At 43.4% G+C, this 21302-nt stretch overlaps 1 protein-coding gene across 5 annotated transcripts in view; it reads left to right on the top strand.

Annotated features, from left to right (window-relative positions):
• The window catches only part of SPECC1L (sperm antigen with calponin homology and coiled-coil domains 1 like), a 111953-nt gene that overhangs the window by 74244 nt on the left and 16407 nt on the right, over positions 1 to 21302 (top strand). For all 5 annotated transcript variants that reach the window (XM_037067283.1, XM_037067284.1, XM_037067286.1 and 2 more), the window contains 2 exons: positions 1390 to 1546; positions 5127 to 5229. In XM_037067283.1, the coding sequence (XP_036923178.1) occupies positions 1390 to 1546; positions 5127 to 5229 (260 nt within the window). The remainder of the gene's footprint in view (positions 1 to 1389; positions 1547 to 5126; positions 5230 to 21302) is intronic.

Here is a 21302-nt window from a genome sequence, read left to right as displayed (position 1 = left end):
TGAGGTCTTTTCTTAACTTTTAGTAGCTCAACTAATAGAAATTGGACTACGAAAGGAGGAATTCTGTATTCCTTCCCCTATTGTTGACATCCCACTTATACGTGGAGTTCAGTTAGGCCGTTTTTACACATCACAGCTGGGTCTCCAGATCAGTGGGGAGTCTGGCCAAAGGGGTCATCACAAAGGCCAGGTTGCAGGGCCTTTACCTGTAACAGTGCTTCCTGTTCTTTCTCAGTCTGTTTTTTCTGTTTTATGTAAAGCTATGAAAGGTGTTCTCATTCAATTTCATAGCATACCACGAAAAGGTGCTGCTGATTTGAAGCAGAGAGAGATCTGACGTTGAAAGAAAAAAACTAATTATAAAATATGTCAGAATATGTAAGTGCATTTTACTCTAATAAGATCCTGTAATAGGGGAAAGCATCTGTCTCCTGGATCTTTAAAGACATCACTTTTCTAAGGCAGTGCTGTATTCGGCTTGTGGTTATCCTGAAATCATCAGGAGAATTTTAACCAATGAAAGGGAGGCAGTTTCACTGATAGGGGGAAATTGTTGATGCATAACATCGATTGCATTACAACCAGCCCAGAGGTGATACAGTTAATGGCTCCCTCGTATCCAGCATCTTCTGAGGTAAGAGAGAGTTTGTCTGGAGTCAGGAACCTTGTCTCGTATCTCACTTCTCACCGAGCTCAGCCTGACGTGAGCACCTGCTGGTACTCAGCGCGTCCTGGCTAGGAAGCCACTTTCACGTGGCTCTGTTCTCAGCGGCTGAAGTGGCTGCTTCGCGTCCAACAGTTCTCAGCGCTTTCTGTGATTCCAACAAGACACGTTGTCTTACTGTGCCAGACTTCCAAAGTAGGGCTTTTCTGATCATTTTTATTTCTCAGTAGCTGACTTGACACCTGTTGGCTTTCTGTCTCATTGATTTGTGACTGGTGTTTTTATAAACGTGGCCTGACCCTGAGTTAAGTGTATCTCTTCTATGTCCCTTTCACATGTTTTTGGCTGAGTAGAAGAGTCAGGTTGACTTGAGTGGAGAATGAGTGGTTTTCACATGCTGCCTTTGGTTCTGGTGGTCTTCGTGACGGGACGAGCCTTTGCAGAGTGCCCCCCCATGCTGCGTCGGCGCCCTGAGTGTTACGGGGGTGGGGAGATACGCCACCTACCGTCGGGGCATGTGGGGTTCATGCGTATTTCAACTCCTGTCCCTTTCTTATATTTTTTAATGAAGAAATAAATTCTTTCAACATATCAGTAAGATAAAGAAAATTTTAGCTTTTTCTCTTGTGTGCTAATTTATACTGTTTGGAAACTATGGGAGGAATGTCTCAAGAACTCAATTTAAAATGTTTTTGCTATAACATGCACAATGGTTACTTCCGCAGTGTCTCGACGAAGTAGTGAAGAAATGAAGCGAGACATCTCTGCCCCCGAGGGAGCATCACCGGCCTCTCTCATGGCCATGGGCACCACGTCGCCACAGCTCTCCCTCTCCTCCTCGCCCACGGCGTCCGTGACGCCCACCGCCCGCAGCCGGATAAGGTAGAGAACAGCTAGTCCTGACGCATTTCGTGCATACACCTTTCCTGGCCTTTGAAGAGTAAATGGTTAAGTTATAAAGTGATGCATTCAAGCACTGATGTATTTTCTTAATTTGTGTGTTATTAAGTATTTCCTGATCTCTTCTATGCCCAGAATTGAGTACAATGGTATAAAAGTAAACCAAAGTTAAAGAGAGCATTCCTTTGCCCAAGCAGCTGGTGTTTCTGTTTCTGTTGTTGGCTTTTGAATTAGAGTGGTTGAATATGAAAGTAACTATTGTGAAATTCAAATACTGGGGCTGTGGGTGGGCTGCTGTGGAAGGTTAGAAAAGTGGAATTTGAGTGGGGCCTGAGGGTGGTGGGTGGGGAGGGAGGGTAGACATTATTGTCGGGGCCAGTGACTCGAGTGGATGTACCCAGAGGATGAGTAAGCTGGGAGGGGGTGGTGCACCCAGAGAGGGTGGGCCCAGGAAACCCGAGAAAGGTGCGCGCCTACCATTTCTGGGGCGGGGCAAAGATTGACTCGTGGGCTGGGGCTGAGCAGGGGAACCTCTTTGAAGTCAAATTGAATCACTTTGATGTGGCAGCAGCTGTAAAGTGGGGAAAATAAATCAGTGTGAGAAGATGAGGCAGGATTGTTCTACTCTGAACCGAAGTTGAGGAAAGCAGCCAAAGGGTGTATATCAACTCCGGGTCCAGGTGGCAGCAGGGGGAATGGTGAATGGAGGGCTGGACCAGGAGGTTTTTCGAGGGGAAATATGATTAATTAAAAAAGGAATAAAAGAATGAGAGCTGTCAAAGGGCTCTAATTGTTTAGATTGGATGCTTAGAACATGAGGCTATGTTAATAATTGAGAAATAATACATGAAAATGTAGTATTATATTTTATTCCTATTTCTCTTACATCAGAAGTTACTTGGGACTTAGAAGTATTTATAATTTAGAAGGAAACACTAGATCTAAAAAATTTAGCATATGCTGTTTATAGGAACAAGGAAAAACTCACAGTAGGAATTAAACATAAAGGGGAATTCAGAGCAATTATGATGTAGTAGGAATTAGAGGTGGGGTAGGGACAGGTCTCAGAAATGTAGTGATATAATAACTTACAGGTTTGGGGACAAAATGGGGATTTCACCTCTCAGACTTAAATTATATACTTACTTTTTAAAAAAATACTTTATTTATTTATTTTTAGAGAGAGGTGAAGGGAAGGAGAAAGAGTGGGAGAGAAACATCAATGTGTGGTTGCCTCTCATATGACCCCTACTGGGGACCTGGCCAGCAACCCAGGACTGTGTCCTGACTGGGAATTGAGCCGGCAACCCCTTGCTTCACAGGCCCATGCTGAATCCACTGAGCTACACCAGCCAGGGCTATACTTACTTTTTTTTTTTTTAAAGATTTTTATTTATTTATTTAGAGAGAGGAGAAGGGAGGGACGATGAGAGAGACATCTGTTGGCTGCCTCTTGCACACCCCCAACTGTGGACCTGGCCCACAACCAGTCATGTGCCCAGACTGGGAATTGAACCAGTGACCTTTTGGTTCTCAGTCCAGCACTCAATCCACTGCACCACACCAGTCCGTGCTGTATATTACTTTTAAAGTAAAGCCCTTTGTCTAAGGGACCAACCTCTTAGAATCGTGGTCAGGTAAGCAGTGCACCTTTGGAGCAAGTAGGGATGCAATAGTGAGGATTAGTTGCACTCTGCCCTGGCTGACACAGGGCACTGTTCTTACTTGTCTTTGTGCCTTTGAGAAGGGCACCCACTTTTCCTGGCTCCCCCACTGAGAAGGCATATCCTGGTCTTAGTTTCCTCGTCTTTCAGTGAAGAAGTTTTAAGAGATAATCCTCCAACTTGAGGAGGCTCTTTTCTGCAGCTTCTTACTTTGTCCATAGAGTTTACTCTTTGATGCTTTTTATACTGTTTCTGTGATAAAACAGACCTGTTGTGAGCCAGAGTGAACCTTTCACATTGATTATAGTAGTCAATTTTAAGCACGAGGGAGATTTTTTTGGGTGGGGTACGCTAGCAATCATTTATGGATCCTAAATTTTTTATCTTTATTTTTCCTTCTCTTTTTCTGTGTTCAACAGTCTTATGACAAACTTCTCTGAACCCTTTACACCAAAGCGGGATTCTGGCAGGCTGGTATAGGGACACAGAAGTGTATTTCTTCAAGGCAGCAGTCTTAACTGCATGTTGAAGTATGTTTGTGTTTTACTTCTGGTTCTAAAAACTGGTGCTATTTCAGTGCACTTATCTATTGGAAAAGCTTCAGTTCTAAATGTGTATTCTTTGATTTCCTAACATATTCTGAAGGGTAAATACAAACAGAAATTAAAGTGCTGAAGACTACTAAGCCATTTGTAATGTAATAACCTCTATGGCACTTAACTGGGCTAGGTTTATGGGACTTGGGACTAGAATCTCTGCCTTAAAAAGCAAGCATTAGAAAATAGATCAAGTTTTTATGACTGTGCCATTTGTCAGCAAGCAGGTTGTTTTACAAAGCGCCCGCTCCCAGGAATTCCATACGTTCTGTTCTCTTTCTGACCCCGCCGCTGAACGGAGCTCGTGCTGGGTGAGCGGGGCACGTGCTTCCCTGCGCCGTCACCAAGTCTTTTCTGATTCAGTGTCTCGTCTGGGGCAGGATGTTTATTCTGCGTCCAAGTCAATTAGCAGTGCTTTAAAGTGTCCTCCACATAATTTAAAAAATGAGTTAATTGGTTTTTTCGTGCTTTTATAGTATGCCCATTCTGTATTGAGCTCTGAAGTTCTTTGAGGGGCAGGCCCCTGGGTTGCTCACAGCCCCTTGCCCGGCAGTGGCACCTCGCCTGGCGCAGCTCAAGAGCAGGGTGTTGAATGAGTGAGTTCACAGAAAAATCTCATTTTCTGTGCTAGGTAAATGTCTGACTACCTGCGAAGAGTGTGCAGCCCAGCAGTAAACACATCTGAGATATTTTATGGCTGTTTTAAGGTTCATTGCCATCTTTTGTCTTACTTGCTTCTCCTAATAGTAAACACCTGGAAGGCAGAAAATTATGCCTGTGTTTCTTCTCCTTGCATAACCTTGTACTTTGTATTTATAATAAACGATTTTTAAAGGTGAAATGATTATAGGCATAAGGGTTGGAACAAAAATGAGTAGAATAAAAGCAGAGCATGGAGACTATGGAAGGGTAGGGTTTGCGTGAGAGGCAGCCGTGCCGGTTTTCGGATGCTGCCAACGTTGGCTTGTTCCCCCTCCTGGGCAGCCTGGGATGCCTTCCCTTAGTTGCAAGTGTCGGCTGTTCTGAGCCCTCTCCTGTTCCTTGTGGGTGACAAATCAGTCCCCTCTCTGCAGACAGCAGGAAGTCCTGGCAGCGGCAGGTCTTGGGGACCCTGTAAAAGTTCATGGGTAAAAGCAAATGAATAAAAGGATACAGTTCACCTTTGGATGCCTTAGTCTGTGCACTTGCCCTGTTTAAGAATGCAGACTAACATTGGTCTTTTCTGTTTATTGGATTTCTGGCTTATAATGGTGCTCAAACAAAAAATATCTCAACTTTGGCTTTCTTATTTTTATTTATCAGGGAAGAAAGGAAGGACCCTCTCTCAGCATTGGCAAGAGAATATGGAGGATCAAAGAGGAATGCCTTGCTGAAGTGGTGTCAGAAGAAAACAGAAGGCTACCAGGTAACTGCGGGTCTTTTGTCCTGTGTGAGCAATTGCCAGATCAAGTGCTAGAGAGTCCTATTTGTTGCATATATCACATTAGAAATGACAGGTCCTGTACTGAATTTCAGAAATACGTTTTACACATTGAAAGTCTACCGTGAATTTGGTGGTGTGTCACTTAGTAAGTTTCTTACCTTCCCAGAGTGGGTAATCTTTATAGTACTCTTATTCAGCTACCAGAGTACTTTCTTATTTAAGTCCTGGTTAAATGCTTTTTTGAGGTCTCCTCTTCTGGACTAACAGTGAAAATATGTTCACTGTTCATTTTACTTTAATATTTTAATCGTTATATTTGAAGTTTTCTTTCAGCTAAGTCGTTTTCCGTAGCATTTCCCCCTTCCTACTGTGCTGGGTTGTGCCCTGATCATTTCACATCTGGACTGTGTTAATAGCCTGCTTCCCTCCCCTGTTCCTGTCTGACTGTGCCTCTCTCTCTCCCCTTTCAATATTTTATCTTATGTTAAGTGTGGTATTTGGAGAAGAGATTCTCATTCTACACACAATAGAAACCTCTAAAATATGTTCATTAGACTGGTGACAAGTATAGTTTGGATTTTCAGTGTCCCTGCACATGGTTCTAGTTACAGAGACTCCCCAGCCTGCAGCCAGTGTTCTCAATTGCCATTTCATATTTCAGTGCAACCACACAGAAATAAAACATGAGAATGAACTTGCAGTTCTCGGAAAGTCATACTAATCAGTGAGGGTTTGCTAAGTGTCCACATGTCTCCAGCTCCATTAGCTACAAAGGAGACCGGTAGTGTTGGCAAGGGTGTGGAGAAGCTGGAACGCTTGTGCACTGCAGTGGCTGGAGAAAACAATACGGTGGTCACTCAGGAAATTAAACACAGCACTGCTGTATGATCCAGCAGCCCTGCTCCTGATGTGCGTGTGTGCCTACCCCAAGTAACTGAACACACGGGCTGGATGAGGCAGTTTACACACCCAGCCCATAGCAGCACTCTCCACAGTAGCCCAAAGGCAGCAGCAGTCCCAGGTCTAGTGCATCGATAAACAAAACGCAGTTCACAAATGCAGTAGAATATTATTCATCTTTTAAAACGAAAGAACTTCCAACACATGCTATAGACAGCGAACGTTGAAGACATTGTACTAAATGAAATAAACCATACCCAAAAGAACCAATATTTACGAGTCCTCCTGTATGAGTAGTTGGATTCCTCGAGACAGAGAGTAGAATGGTGGGGACAGGGGCTGAGCAGAGGCCAGTGAGGAGCTCTTGTCTGGAGAGAACAGTGTTTCGGGTCACACAAGATGAAAAACGTCCCGGGGTGGGCGGTGGTGCTGCTCGCACAACAGTGTTAAGTGTACTTAATGCCCCTGAACTGTGTACTTACCTATGGTTAAAATGATGAATGTTATGTTGATGTGTGCTTTACCACAGTAAAAAATTATGTAGCAGAAAAAAGTAAATGATTGGAATACAGGTAGATGGAAAATCAGCAAGGATATAGAAGACTTGAACTATATAGTACGTATATAAACTGTACACTAACTAGACTCATAAGATGCCTACGATACATTCTACCCCAAACAGCAGAGTATACGTTCTTCTCAGGTGCACAGAGAGTATGCCAGTGTAGGCCATATGTTGAGTTATAAAACCAGTCTCATTAAATTTTAAAAGATTAAAATTATACAAAGTGTCTTTTCTGACCACAGTAGAATGAAAGTAGAAATCAATAACAGCAGGAAAATTCACAACAGACTGAAACTTTAGGGGGTGTTGAAAGGAGCTCCCAGAGGGAAATTTGTAACTGTAAACACCTTTTAAAAAGTTTTTAAAAAAGATTTTATTTATTCATCTTTTGCGGGGGGAGGGAAGGAAAGGAGAGAGAGAGAGAAACATCAACATGTGGTTGCGTCTCGTGCATTCCCTGATGGGAACCAGCCCGCAACCCAGGCATGTGCCCTGACTGGGAATCGAACCACAATCACTTGGTTCGCAGGTCTGTGCTCAATCCACTGAGCTATGCCAGCCAGGGCTGTAAACACCTGTCTTAAACAGAAGAAAGATCTCAAATCAATAACCTAAGCTTCCACCTTAAGAAAGTAGGAAAAAATAGCAAACTAAACTCAGCAAGCAGAAAGAAGGAAATGATAGAGATTAGAGCAGAAGTAAAGGAAGTAGAAAATCAGAGAAAATAACATCAAACTAAAATTTAACTCTTTGAAAAGACAGTAGATTGAAAAATGTTTGGCTACATTGACAAAGGAAAAAAGAAAATAAAATTACTAAAATCAGGACACAGGAGGAGATGTGACTAATAATTTTACAGGCAAAAAGAATTAAAAGGGAATACAATGAATAATTTATGCTGGAAAATTACCTAGATGAAATGGACAAATTCCTAGAAATATGCAAGCTATTAAAATTGACTCAAAAGAAAGAAAACCTGAATAGCCCTGTGACAATGAAAGAGAGTGAGTTAGTAATCAAAAACCTCCAACAGAGATCCTGATCCTGCCAAGATGGAGGCGTAGGTGGAAACACTGTACCTCCTCGCACAACCAAATTTAAGGACAACAAAGATTTAGAAACAAAAACACAACCAAAACAGACAGAAAATTGAACTGTACCAAAATCCGACAACAATGAACCATTCATCCAGACTGGTAAAAGGGGAGAAGTCGGCGGCCAGTCGAGAAGGGTTGCAGCAGGGAAAACTGGTGCCTGCTGGACCGACCCCGGCACGCAGGTGGCGGTTGGCAGATCCCAGATGTGGGGTGGCAACAGGCAGACCCAGTGAGGGTGCAAGGCGGCTGGCTGACCGCAGTCACACATTCATGTGCAAATAAAGCAGGTGAAAAAACGGACAGTGAGACAGACCGTGGGAACCAGCACCAGAAGGGCCCAATTTGCTTGTGGGAAGCAGCAGAGGGGACCAAAATCCGAGAGAGAGCAGAGCGAGTGCCATTGCTCCCTCTTTGACCCTGCCGCCAGTCACAACCCAGTGACTGGGCTGACCCGCCCTGGTGAACACTTAAGCTTTCGCCCCTCATACGTACCAGGCGTGAACAGACCAAAACATTATGGCTCAAGCACAACAACTCAAAGCCCCAGAGCCAATGAATCTAAGTGACCAAGAGACAGCCAACCTGTCAGATGCACAGTTCAAAGCACTGGTGATCAGGATGCTCACAGAACTGGTTGATTTTAGTCACAAATTAGAGGAACAAATGCAGGCCAAACTAAGTGAAATGAAGGGAAATGCACAGGGAACCAATAGTGATGGGAAGGAAATTGAGACTCAAATTGATGAAGTGGACCAGAAGGAAGAAAGAAACATCCAATCAGAAAAGAAAGAAGAAATAAGAATTTTTTAAAAATGAGGAGAGGCTTAGGAACCTCCAGGACATCTTTAAACGTTCCAACATCCAAATTATAGGGGTACCAGAAGGGGAAGAGGAACAGCAACAAGTGGAAAACTTATTTGACCAAATAATAAAGGAGAACTTCCCCAGTCTGGCAGAGGAAATAGACTTCCAGGAAATCCAGGAAGCTCAGAGAGTCCCAAAGAACTTGGACCCAAGAAGGAACACACCAAGGCACATCATAATTACATTAGCCAAGATTAAAATGAAGGAGAGAATTCTAGAAGCAGGAAGAGATAAGGGGACAGTCACCTACAAAGGAGTTCCCATCAGACTGTCAGCTGATTTCTCAAAAGAGACCTTGCAGGCAAGAAGGGGCTGGAAAGAAGTATTTCAAGTCATGAAATCCAAAGACCTACATCCAAGATTGCTTTATCCAGCAAAACTTTCATTTAGAATGGAAGGGCAGATAAAGTGCTTCTCAGATAAGGTCAAGTTGAAGGAGTTCATCATCACCAAGCCCTCATTATATGAAATGTTAAAGGGACTTATGTAAGAAAAAGAAGATAAAAAATATGAACAATATAAACAGTAAAAAGACAGCAAACTCATAGTTATTAACAACCACACCTAAAACAAAAGCAAACTAAGAGAACAGCTAGATCAGTAGTGGAACCATAGAAATGGAGATGACATGGAGGGTTAGCAACAGGGGAGTGGGAGGAGGAGAAAGGGGGGGAAGGTACAGAGAATAAGTAGCATAGACAGTAGGTAGAAAATAGACGGGGAGGGCAAGAGTAGTGTGAGAAGTGTAGAAGCTAAAGAACTTGTGACCCATGGACATGAACTAAAGGAAGGGAATGGGGGGAGGGTGTGTGCAAGGTAGAGGGGAATGAAGGGGGGGAATGGGACAACTGTAATGGTATAATCAATAAAATATATTTAAAAAAAGAAAAAAGAAATCTCCAACATAGAAAAGTCCAGGGCTACCTGGCTTCACTGGTAAATTCTACCAAATGTTTTAAAAAATTAACATTAATCTTTCTCAATCTCTTCCAAACATAGAAGAGAGAACACTTCCTAACTCATTCTGTGTGAGACCAGTGTTATTTCCCTGATAACAAAGTCAGGAAAAGATAATCATAAGACTACAACACAAAAATCCTCAATGAAACACTGACAGATACAAAATAGCAGTACCTATAAAGAATTATATATCATGACCAGGAGTGCAAAGTTGGTTTGACGTATGAAACTTAATGTAATACATCATATCAAAGAGTAAAGGGGGGAAAAACCCTAAAATAGTTTCAGTAAATTCAGAAAAGGTATTTGGCAAAGTTTAAAACCCATTCATGAGTTTTGAAAAAAAGAATTTAAGCCCTGGCTGGTGTGGCTCAGTGTATTGAGTGCCAGCCTATGAACCAAAAGGTCACTGGTTGGATTCCCAGTCAGGGCACATGCCTGGGTTGCAGGCCAAGTCCCTGGTTGGGGGCACACGAGATGCACCCGATCAGACGCATCTCTCGCACATCGATGTTTCCCTCTCTTTGTAAATCCTCCCTCTCCTCTCTTTAAAAATCTCTTTTAAATTTTGAAAAAGGTATTTAAACTAGTAAGAGAACTTTTTCAGTCTGTTAGGGGGCATCTATGAAAACCCACAACTAACATTACGGTGGTGAAAAGACTGGGTGCTTTCTGCCTCAGATCAGGAACAAGAAAGAGTGTCTGCTTGTACCACTTCTGCTCAGTGTTTTCCTGATCATTCTAGCGAGGGCAGTCAGGCAAGAGAAAGGGAACAGTCACCTACAAAGGAGTTCCCATCAGACTGTCAGCTGATTTCTCAAAAGAGACCTTGCAGGCAAGAAGGGGCTGGAAAGAAGTATTTCAAGTCATGAAATCCAAAGACCTACATCCAAGATTGCTCTATCCAGCAAAACTTTCATTTAGAATAGAAGGGCAGATGAAGTGCTTCTCAGATAAGGTCAAGTTGAAGGAGTTCATCATCACCAAGCCCTTATCATATGAAATGTTAAAGGGACTTATATAAGAAAAAGAAGATAAAAAATATGAACAGTGGAAGGACAGCAAACTCACAGTTATTAACAACCACACCTAAAACCAAAGCAAACTTAGTGGACACCTAAAACAGGAGTGGAGCCACAGAAACAGAGATCACATGGAGAGTTAGCAACAGGGGAGTGGGAGGAGGAGAAGGGAGGAGAAGGTACAGAGAATAAGTAGCATAGGCGGTGGGTAGAAAGTAGACGGGGGAGGGCAGGAATACTATGGGAAATACAGAATCTAAAGAACTTGTGACACATGGACATGAACGAAAGGTGGGGAATGGTGGGGGAGGGGTGTGCAGGGTGGAGGGGAATGAAAGGGGGAATGGGACAACTGTAATGGCATAATCAATAAAATATATTTTAAAAAAACACTGAAAACGAAAAGAATCAAGAAGAATAAAATACTTGGAAATAAATGTAAGCAAGGGAGCATAGAGCTTATATACTGAAAACCATAAGAAGTTGCTGAAAGCAGTTACAGAAAATCTAAGCAAATGGAAAGACATCCCTTGTTCATGAATTGGAAATGCTGACGTAGAGTAAAACCTTGGAAATGTGTTGCGTGAAGAAGCCACACGTAAAAATCTAGCCTAAGGGATTTTGATGCAAGTGATAGTCTCAGCCTTGCTTAGTAGCAAGAACATTGGTGATGGCAACTGAAAGTGTGATCTGGAACTGGAACATCAGGCATGAGTCGTTGAAATACACTCCATAAAAGAGTGAAGTCACCCATTTACAACGCACATTTGGTTGGTTTTTAGTGTGTGCACAGAGTTGTGCAATCATCGCGGGGATCAATTTTAGAAGATTTTCATTAATCCAAAAAAAATCCCTCGCCCATTACCAGTCTCTCCCCATTTGCTTAAGCAACCATTAATTTACTTTCTGTCTCTATAGACCTGCCTATTTTGACACTTTGTGTAATGTGTGGTTTTTCATGACTGGCTGCTTTTTTCAGCATGTTTTCAAGGTTCATCTATCTTATAGCATGTTATCAATACTTCACACCTTTGTATGGGTGAATAATACTCCGTTGTATAGGTATACTACAGTTTATTATTCATTCGTCTGTTAATGGACATTCGAGTTGTTTGGGCTACAGTGCTGCAGTGAAGAAGGTTGTGTATAAGTTTTTTTTACATGGACCTAAGTAATTTGCTCATCCTCCTGTCCATCTTCTGTTCCGCTGCCAGAATGGTTTGAAATTCTGATCTGCTTATTTCTTTAAGCTGCTTCCTCTTGATCATTTGGCTAAAGTCCAAGATTTTTGGCATGGAGAACAAGAAGACCCTTTATGATTGATCTAGGCCCTGTGTAGGCTTACTGACTCCTCGTTCCTGTGAAATCCCCAGTTCCACCCGGCCCCGAATGCTGCCCCGTCCTCTCACTCCACCCCTTCCAGCTGGTTCAGAGTTAGCATCTATGCAAAATTGGTTTTGCTCCACTCCTTCCCTGTGAGGGTGCATCGCTCACACATGCCGCGTCCCCGACTCCCTCCTCATGGAGCCAAGTTCTTCCTCGACTTAAACCCGATCCAGAACAGAGTGTTTTCTATATCTCAGGGTATAGTCTTTGAGGGTATTGCATCTGTGACTCATTTTCCCCCATGTTCCCGAATCCCATGGGGTGTAAAAAATGGAATTGACGTAGTCAGTTTGCATGTCTGTCTCTTTCTCTAGACTGTGAGCTTTTGTCCACTCATATCAGTGGACAGGAAGGGCCCGTCTTGTCCCAGCTGGTGTTGCTCCCTGGTTGGGTGTTATCCTGAAAACCAAAAGGTTGCCAGTCTGATTCCCCCTCAGGGCACTGCCTGGATTGCAGGTTTTGGTCACTGGTCTGGGTTTGTATGGAAGACAACCAATTGATGTTTCTTTCTCACATCTGTGTTTCTCTCCCTCTTTCTTCCTCCCTTCTCCTCCCTCTAAAATCAAAGTAAAAAAGTAGTTTTTAAAAGAAGAGCCTCTCTGGGCCTCCTTCGAGCATTTCTATCATAAGGCTCAGCACACGGCAGATCTCAGTGACTGTTTGAACCTATATATCCATGTGATGGGGTACATAGGATGTTCATTTTGGGGACGGTGGTTCTCAAAGTTGTATGTAGGGACCTGTGAAGATTGTGAAAAAGTACAGATGCTTGAGACCCACTCTGAAGATGTATAATTCAAGAGTATAAAGTGAAACCCTGGAACCTGCATTTTATAAGCACTGCAGGTGACTCAGACCAAACGATTATAATCACACATAGAGTAAGTGATTAAGGTCTTGGACTTGAGTGTCAGATAAGCTTTGAATGTGAGTTCTGCCCATTACTGTGTGACCTATGCAAACTCCTTAGCCTCTTTGAGCCTCTATAAAATGGAGGGGTAACTGAGGCAGTCACTTACGTTTTCCAGCATATACCATGTGTTTAATAGACTTTTTAAATTATTTTATTTTGTATTATGGGGTGTTCTAACATAAATTTTCTCAGAACACTACTTAAATTTAGTCATTTTTGATAATTATAAAATACCTCCTTTTATTATGGAACTTTGCCAACCATTTAGTTAATTAAATAATTAAATAAGTTGACTAGCTAATTCGAACATTAAATCAATGATTTAACTAATGTTTCTTGGTTCATTCCCACATGCATTCTCTGATTATATGATTTTAAGGTAAATTTTGTCAGGTTTTTTAATTTACTGGGTGTGTACTATGCAGGAGGAAATATAATGTAAAACAGAATAATTAACATATAAAGGGAAGAACCTCTAAGTTTTTTAATTTAATTTTTTAAATTTACTGGGTATGTACTATGCAGGAGTTTTTTAACTTACTGGGTGTGTACTATGCAGGAGGAAATAGAATGTAAACAGAATAATTAACATATAGAGGGAAGAACCTTTTGTTCACTAAACAGTCTTAAGCTCCAAACCCAGCCCCCTCCAGCCCCTTCCTTGTATCTGTGATCCCTTCTGTAGGGACATTAGATGTGTGGCTCTTTTTTGGGGTCTGGCTTTTGTTTCCTGAAAGACAGACATCTGTTCTTGTTGCATGTAAAAGTAGATAGGATGCTGGTTATTTTATTTCAAGGTCTGTGAGTTAAAATTGGACATTTTAAATGAGTAACCTTTTTAAACTGAAAGGGGTGTCTGATAGAACTCTTCATTTGTCAAGAGCTGTGTGAGAAGTGCCAGAGCCCATTTCTTATCTAGTTATAAACGTGGGTGAGCACGCCCGTCCTCTGCAGCCCGCAGTTCAAGACCAGCGTTGGCCTCTGGCCTCTGCGTACGGGCGGTCTGCAGGGAAGGGCAGGTTGTGGCACTCGACTAGCTCGCCAGAGCAGGAGCTGCTACGTGACAGTTAGCACGGACCGGTCTCTCTGGTCCCAGATGCATCACTAATGCTTGGACCGTGCGTGCTTTGTGTCTAGGAGCTGTCTAATTGACAGAGATAGATTCCCTAATACCCGTATCATCTTCCTTTAACTCTCTTAAGAGTCATCCTAAAATAATTGTACTAATCACTGTAATTTCATTAACTACCCATTACAGGACAAGCCCTTGTGAGTTGGCCTTTTATCTAACAAATACATTTTTCTCTCTTAAATTGTGCCCTGCCACTTACTCTTCACTGATGTTTTAGAATATTAGAATTTTACTGTCAAAAGGGCCTTAGCATTCTTATTGACTGTCAGGTTTACAAATGTGGGACTGAAATCCCACAAGGACAAATGACTTCCTCGAGGCTATATAATGAGTTCATGGCGTTGTATAAACAGCTTTCAGAACCACTGTTTTAAGGGTTGTGTCTTCCCTTTATTTTAAAATCAGTGCTTCAGTTTGTACACAATTATGTTTTTAAATAAACAGTTAATATGCCGCTAACTCTAATAATTTTTAAGTGCTTTAAAAAAGAGTGATAACCCACTGCCCTGTTCCGTCACCTTTGTCATTTCTGCTTCCCAGAGGCAGCCACTTTGGGTTCTTTCTGCTGGTTCTACACTTGTTAACAAACACTGGTTTGTTAATTTATTGATGACAGCCATTCTACAGTTCTGAGGTGATACCTCGTTGTGCTTTTAATTTGCATGTCTCTGATGATTAGTAACATTGAGCATCTTTTCATATGTCTGTTGGCCATTGGTATGTCCTCTTTGGAGAAATGTCTTTTCAGGTCCTTTGCCCATTTTTTAATTGGATTATCTTTTTGGTGTTGAGCGTATAAATTCTTTATAAACTTTGGATATGAACCCCCTTATCAGATGGGGAACATGTTCTCCCATCCAGTGGGTTGTCTTTTCATTTTGTTGATGATTTCCTTTGCTGTGCAAAAACTTTTTAGTTTGATATAGTCCTGTTTATTTTTTCTTTTGTTTCCCTTGTCCAAGGCCATATTTCAGAAAAATATTGCTACTCTAGTACAAAATAGTTTTAATAAATGAACAAAAGCTTTTAGTACTGCCTGAGGTAATATAATCTCAAATAGGCATGAAAAACATTCAGTTTTATTGAGAGATTTACTCAGTAGTGCTTGGGCTGAGGAAGAAAAGATTATGCATTTCTTAGTGGAGATAAGTAGAATGAGAAGAATTGATGGGTGTGAATGATTTAGAAATGCTGTGCTTTACTTGAATTCTGTCAGATTCTCCTAATATACAGGTTAACTTATCAAATGTGCAGGGTCTGGCAGAAGTGACCGCAGCTGGAGTGTGGTTGGTAGAGTAATAATGCAGGTGTAATAATTCATAGTTTTAATTAGAACATTTCACCTAAAATGTCACATGGTGTGCTTGAGTGTGATATTGTTGTGTTACAGATTTGCGTGTTACGATTTTGTACTGAAAGGTTTGGTCATTAAAAGGGGCCCTTTCTGTAGTGGACCCTGTGCATTAAGTTCTGTGCCAGGTCACGTGCTGGATGTTGAAACAGAAGTAAGGCTATAAAAAGGTAGTTAATATTCTCAGGAAGCCTTGGACTACTGAGTAAAATTAAACACTTTAATAATTAAAATTCAGTATGGATTTAAAATACCAAAAAACCCTTGAAAGTATTGAGGATTAACAAGGCAGCCAGGACACATTTGGCAGGAGACGAAGTTGCGAAGAAGGAAAACGTACGGAACACTGGCAGTGTGGCTCCGTGGGTCAGGCATCACCCCGAAAACTGAAAGGTCCCTGCTGGCAGGGGCCAGAGAAGAGAGAGTGTCCTCTCTGTGCATGGCCCCTCTTCCCCTTGTCTGTCCAGTACTGAAGCTGGAATGCTTATTTCTATTGACACCTCTCCTTCCTCCTCTCAAAGAGGTCTTCAGTTTCCTTTGGGAAAATATTGTAAGTGCCACTCCCCGAGTCCGTCCCTCTCTTTCTCCCCTATCCTAACACCCTGTCTTTGTGGTTCAAGTTAGAACCAGGATAGGGAAGGGTGGGGGTTCTGCTGGTAGACAGAGTGCAGTTAAAATAGTGCATTTGGGATACCAGGTAGTAAAGTAAATCTTAGTTGGTTTAATTTCCTATTCTCTAGCCGGAATCTCAGGTCACAGGAATGGCTTCCCAGAGTTCAAAAAAATTTTAAAGGTACAAGCAGTAGATAAGGGTTTTCATCGGAATCAAATCTGGGTTGAAAGTCCATTTTTAAAAAATTTTACATTGTCGCTTTGCATGGAAACTAAGTTCCATACAGAAAGATTTATTGTTTGTAAATATCACTTTGTTCCAGGACTTAAAGTATTTGCACAAAGGGAAAAAGAATAGCCGGGTTTTTAGTGCCCTCCCTTCTTTATGTGACTTACATATGCTCTCGGTTCTCTTCAGTGAGGCGATCAACACTGTGTGGCCCAGTCTGTCTCTGTTCTGGTGGCACGACGTCGTCATCCAGAAGGCTCGCAGCAGCTGAGCAAAAGCTCCCATGTCTGCAGGGAGCCACCAGGGAATAGATAGCGTTCCCCTCGTGGGCCCTTCCCAGGCCCGTGTCCTGTTTGTGCAAGTGGAGGTTAGACAGTTGCCTAACGGCCACAGTGGAGTGAAAGAACTGTTTCCTGTTTCCAGGGGATTCTTTTCAATGCCAGACATAGCAGCTGGGAAATCAAGTTTTCCCAGAATCACAGTGTTCTTCTTACATTTTGTTTAAACATGATGTGACAGCAACTATTAACGACTATTTCCAGAAATGTCAGGGCTGTAATTTTTTCAATTACAGTTGACCATTAAACAACTCCGGATTGCATTATTCAGGCCCCCTTACACGAGGGTATTTTTCGATCGTCCCACGCAACCCAAACCTGCGTTGTTCAAGGACCAACCGGCAGTGGGGCATCTGAGCATGTGGAGGACTGACTTAGTGACACGTGGATTCTGACCGTGCAGGCGGTTGGCACCAGCTCCTGGTGCTCAGGGGTCAGCTGTGATTGTGTAGCACCAGTGCCGTTAATTAGTGTATTCACTGTTTTAGTGTGTGTGGGGGAGTGGGTACTGTTCAGTCACGTTTTACCCCTGTGGCTGACACCAGTTAGATTTTCCTGTAATGGGAAAAGAGTAGAGGAATTACATAAAACACCAGTTGGTAAATGCTGGTTTTCACCTTCCTCATGGTGATCATCTTTCAGAGCTACACTCAGGGCTCCCAGATTTAGAAGGATACTCAGAAATGGTGACCTGACAGCTGCCTGGCAGAGGCGTGGACAGTACACAGCAAGAGCATCTCTCGGATGGACCTGTTGTGACTTGCTCAGCAGAATGGGCTTGTTGAAGTGCAGGGGGTGGGAGGGACCTGAGTGTAATGAAGTCACAGGGGCCTGCTGTGCCCCCTAACTCGGGGTTCCGTTCCTCTTCCCTTCATGCTCTCCCCGCCCAGCTCCCACTTACAACATAGGGAAGGCCTGCTGAGGGTAGTAAACCGGTTTGACGGCCAGTGCTCTTGCTTAGTGTTGGCATAATTGTCTCAGGAGTTCATTTACTTAGGTCAAAAAAAATCTTTTAATCGTCATGCAAGGATATTTTTTCACTGCTTTTAGAGAAGGGAAGGAAGAGACAGAGATATCTTGATTGGTTGTACACACCCAAAGACTAGGGATAGAACTCGCAACCTGGGTATGTGCCCTGACCAGCAATTGAACAGTCCGTCCGTGGGATGACACTCCAGCCAACCAAAGCCACACTGGCCAGGGCTGCTTAGGTGACATTTGAAGTATTTCACCTGGCTCAACACCCAAAATTCCATTCTCAAAAGTTGGAAAACGTCAGACTTGAGATGGCCCCTAAAACCTTGCAGAACTGTGGCTTTCACTTCACTGGTGAGGAAGTGGCAACTCAGAAAGGTGGCGTGATGACCAAGAATGGGTGAGGAGGTGCAGCGGCCAAATTCTCATACACAGGTGGTGAGAATGTGAAACGGTGCAGCCATTTTGGAAAACAGGGAGGCGGTTTCTCATCACGTTAAGGGCTCACCTGCAGTGTGACCCAGTCACGCCGTACCTGGCTCCATCCGAGATAGCCAACAAGTGGAAACACCCCTCTCCCCTCACTGGTGCAGTAGAATGCTGTTCAGCGATGAAAAAGAACAAACTATGTGTAGCGTGAATGAATCTCAGAATAATTATTCTGAGCGAAGTAAGCCAGGAACAAAAGAGTATCTATTATGTTTTCATTTATATATAATGTTAGAAAATGCAAACTCATTCATAGTGGTTCTCTCAGGGGCAGAGGGTGGAAGGGCAGCCTTCGGAATTGATAGAAACGGTGTGTGTACCTTGATTATAGCCATAGTTCCCTGGGCCTGCGCATCGTTCCAAGTGCATTCAGTTGTGCACTTCACAGGAAGTAGCTGTGTACGTAAATTATACCTGAATAAAATTGTTATTTAAAAAAAGAGGCATGCGTGCCCGAGATCATCTATTTGGGTCTCCAGATGCGTAGCCCCAGGCCCCGTTCACTCAGCCGCCTGCCTCCCCAGCAGTGGTGCGGGCCGTTCAGGAAGTTCCCAGTAGGTTGCTGTGTTTATTATGAGTGACAGTGAGAAGCAGAGAAATCAGATGGAGGACGTTTTTAAGTTCTGCCTCATTATTTCACTAAGAGCAGAATCACGAAATCATCTGTCGGGTGATCTTTATATGTATGTTATCCCAGATAGCATGCGGTCCTTTATTCCATACATGATGAGAAATCTTTTTTTTCCCCATTGTGCTTCATCCACTTTGGATGGGAAATCTACCAGCATAATGGGAAATCTACAGCTGAGTTGAAATTTGACAGGCTGATTCATTTTATACATGATGCTCTGGCTTTTCACAAATGAATTTAAATTTAGCCTGAGGTTATTCCGGAAATTTAGGGTGACCTCTCTGCAGGTTATTTGTAAGGATGCTCTGTTGCCGTCTTGATACATCATTATGGAAAGGGCAAGTAACCATTAGATAATGTAGGATGGAGTGGGGAGGAGCTACAGCCAACCCTTGAACAACCCAGGTTAGACCTGTGGGTTCGTATGTATGCACACTTTTTTCAGTAAGTGCAGAAGGCTGACTGTGCATGGATATATACCATTTAAATAAGGGACTTGAGCATCCGTGGATTTCATATCTTCAGGGGGTCCTGGAACCAACTTCCCATGGATACCAAGAGTTGTTAGTGTTTCTGAGAGTCAAAGTATCTGTAGGTTTTTAACTGTGGCAGGGCTGCCCCCCTGGAGAGGAGTTGTTCAAGGCTCAGCTGTAGTTTCCTGTCCAAACGGGCTCTTCAGACTCAGGAGAAAGAAGGCTGGTCTGGTTCTCTACTGCTGTGTAGCAGGCACCACCTCAGATGTCAATGTCTTAAAATAATGATGGCATTGAAATCGTAAATCCACAGTTTGTGTGGGGACCTGGTGGTGACAGCTCCTCTTTACTCCCCTGAGTTCACAGGTACTAGATCGTCTTGGGCCCCTGCCCTCACGTGTCTGGTGCTTGATGGTGGCTCTCGGCTGGGACTTCCCTGGGCTGTGACCGGAAACCCCCATGCGGCCTCTCCATGTGGCCTGGACTTCCTCACGGGGTGCTGGCTGCATTCCAGGGCAGACGTCCCGAGGGAGACAGACAGAAGCCCCTCGCCTTTCATGTCCCAGTCTTGGAGGTCATGCGGCGTCTCTTCTGCCACACTCTGCTTGTCAAGGCTGTTTGCCACGAAGGCCTGCTCACTACAAGGTGGTGGGAGGTGGGCACCGTCTCTCGACAGGCACAGCCAGCGTCTGGTGCTATGGCCATTGTGAAAAATCCAGTCTGCCACAGAGACCGTTGTCTTTGGTTTAAGTAGAGAAGTGAACAGTGTGACACTAACTTGGGCAGAACCTTATAACAGATTTTTTTTAAAAAACATTGCCTCACAAATGAAAAGGAACCTGGGTACATTAGTGACCATCTGGTAAAGAATTCTGCCTTCTGCGTGCTGGTGTCGCCCCTGCAGGGCTGTAGCAGCAGACCGTCTAGGCGTAGCTTGTGTCGGAAACACCCACGGATGGACCCTCTGCCTTTCAGAGTCCACCCAGGTGCCTTCCGTCAGGCAGGATCTTTCCTTCAGGGTCACTGTGACTCTCTGTGGCCAGCATTGGGTTCTGCCATGGTTTAACCCTGTATTTCATTCTGTTGCAAACTTGGAAACACCAGGAATAGGTAAACAGCTTAAGAGGTGAGGGAGCCTGGATGGTGCCTAATGTGGGTGTGGCTCTGGGATTCCTTGGGGTTTGCGTGTTTGTTTTAAACAGACGTATTGAGTGGAACTGACACAGTAAACTGCACATGTTTAAACTTTACAGATGCCTGTGGAACTGGCCTTAACACAAGGTGAGCAGTTTATCTCCACAAAGTTTCCTCAAGCCTCTTATACTCCATTTGTCCTGTCTCCCCTCCCCACCCACCGCCACCCCCTGGTGACCACTGATCCGTTGACACTGTGTAGTATTTGCTTTTGTTTATCATTTTGTATAAATGCAGTCACAACATGTATAATTTGCTGGGAGGGGGCAGAATCCTGGCTTTTTACACTCAGCATAATTATTGGAAGACTCATTCATATGGTGGCATGTATCAATAGTTCATGTCCCCTTTTTCTGTGAGTAGCAGTCCAGTTTATGAACATCCACGACTTATGTACCCATTCAGCTGGTGATGGACGTTTGGGTTGTTTCTAGTGATTGGTAATTTTAAGTGAAGCTTCTGTGAACATTCACGCGCAGGTGTGTGTGTGGACATCTGACAAGTGGATCGGCTGGATCATGTGGTAGGTATACGTTGGCTTTTTAAGAAGCTGCCAGACCGTCTTCCAAAGTGACTGTGCTGTTTTCGTATTCCCACCTGAGGTGTGCATGTGTCCCGGCCCCTTTGCCAGAGACTTTTGCTTAACCTAAGGTTCCAAAGATTTTTTTCTGTCTTTTTCCGGAAGTTGTATAGTTTTAGGTTTATACTGCGGTCTGTGGTCCATTCTGAGTTGGTGTTGGTGGAAGCTGAGTGAGGCTCTGTTTGGTCCTGTGCACTCTGAGCTTGGAAGGATGGCATGTAATCGAGTGATAGAATTGAGAGCTGCCGTGTGACGCCAGAGGTGAAAGGGGGAGGTCATGCCTGTCTCCCAGGGAGGGATGTTTCCAAGCAGAGAGAAAAAAGAGCAATAGTCTGATGGAAGAG

The sequence above is a fragment of the Sturnira hondurensis genome, unplaced genomic scaffold (genome assembly GCF_014824575.4).
Source record: "Sturnira hondurensis isolate 20B ecotype Veracruz unplaced genomic scaffold, ASM1482457v3 Scaffold0017254, whole genome shotgun sequence".
NCBI classification, from domain to species: Eukaryota; Metazoa; Chordata; class Mammalia; order Chiroptera; family Phyllostomidae; genus Sturnira; species Sturnira hondurensis.
Note: the sequence above shows the minus strand (reverse complement) of the source record. Positions and strands in the feature narration are given on the sequence as shown.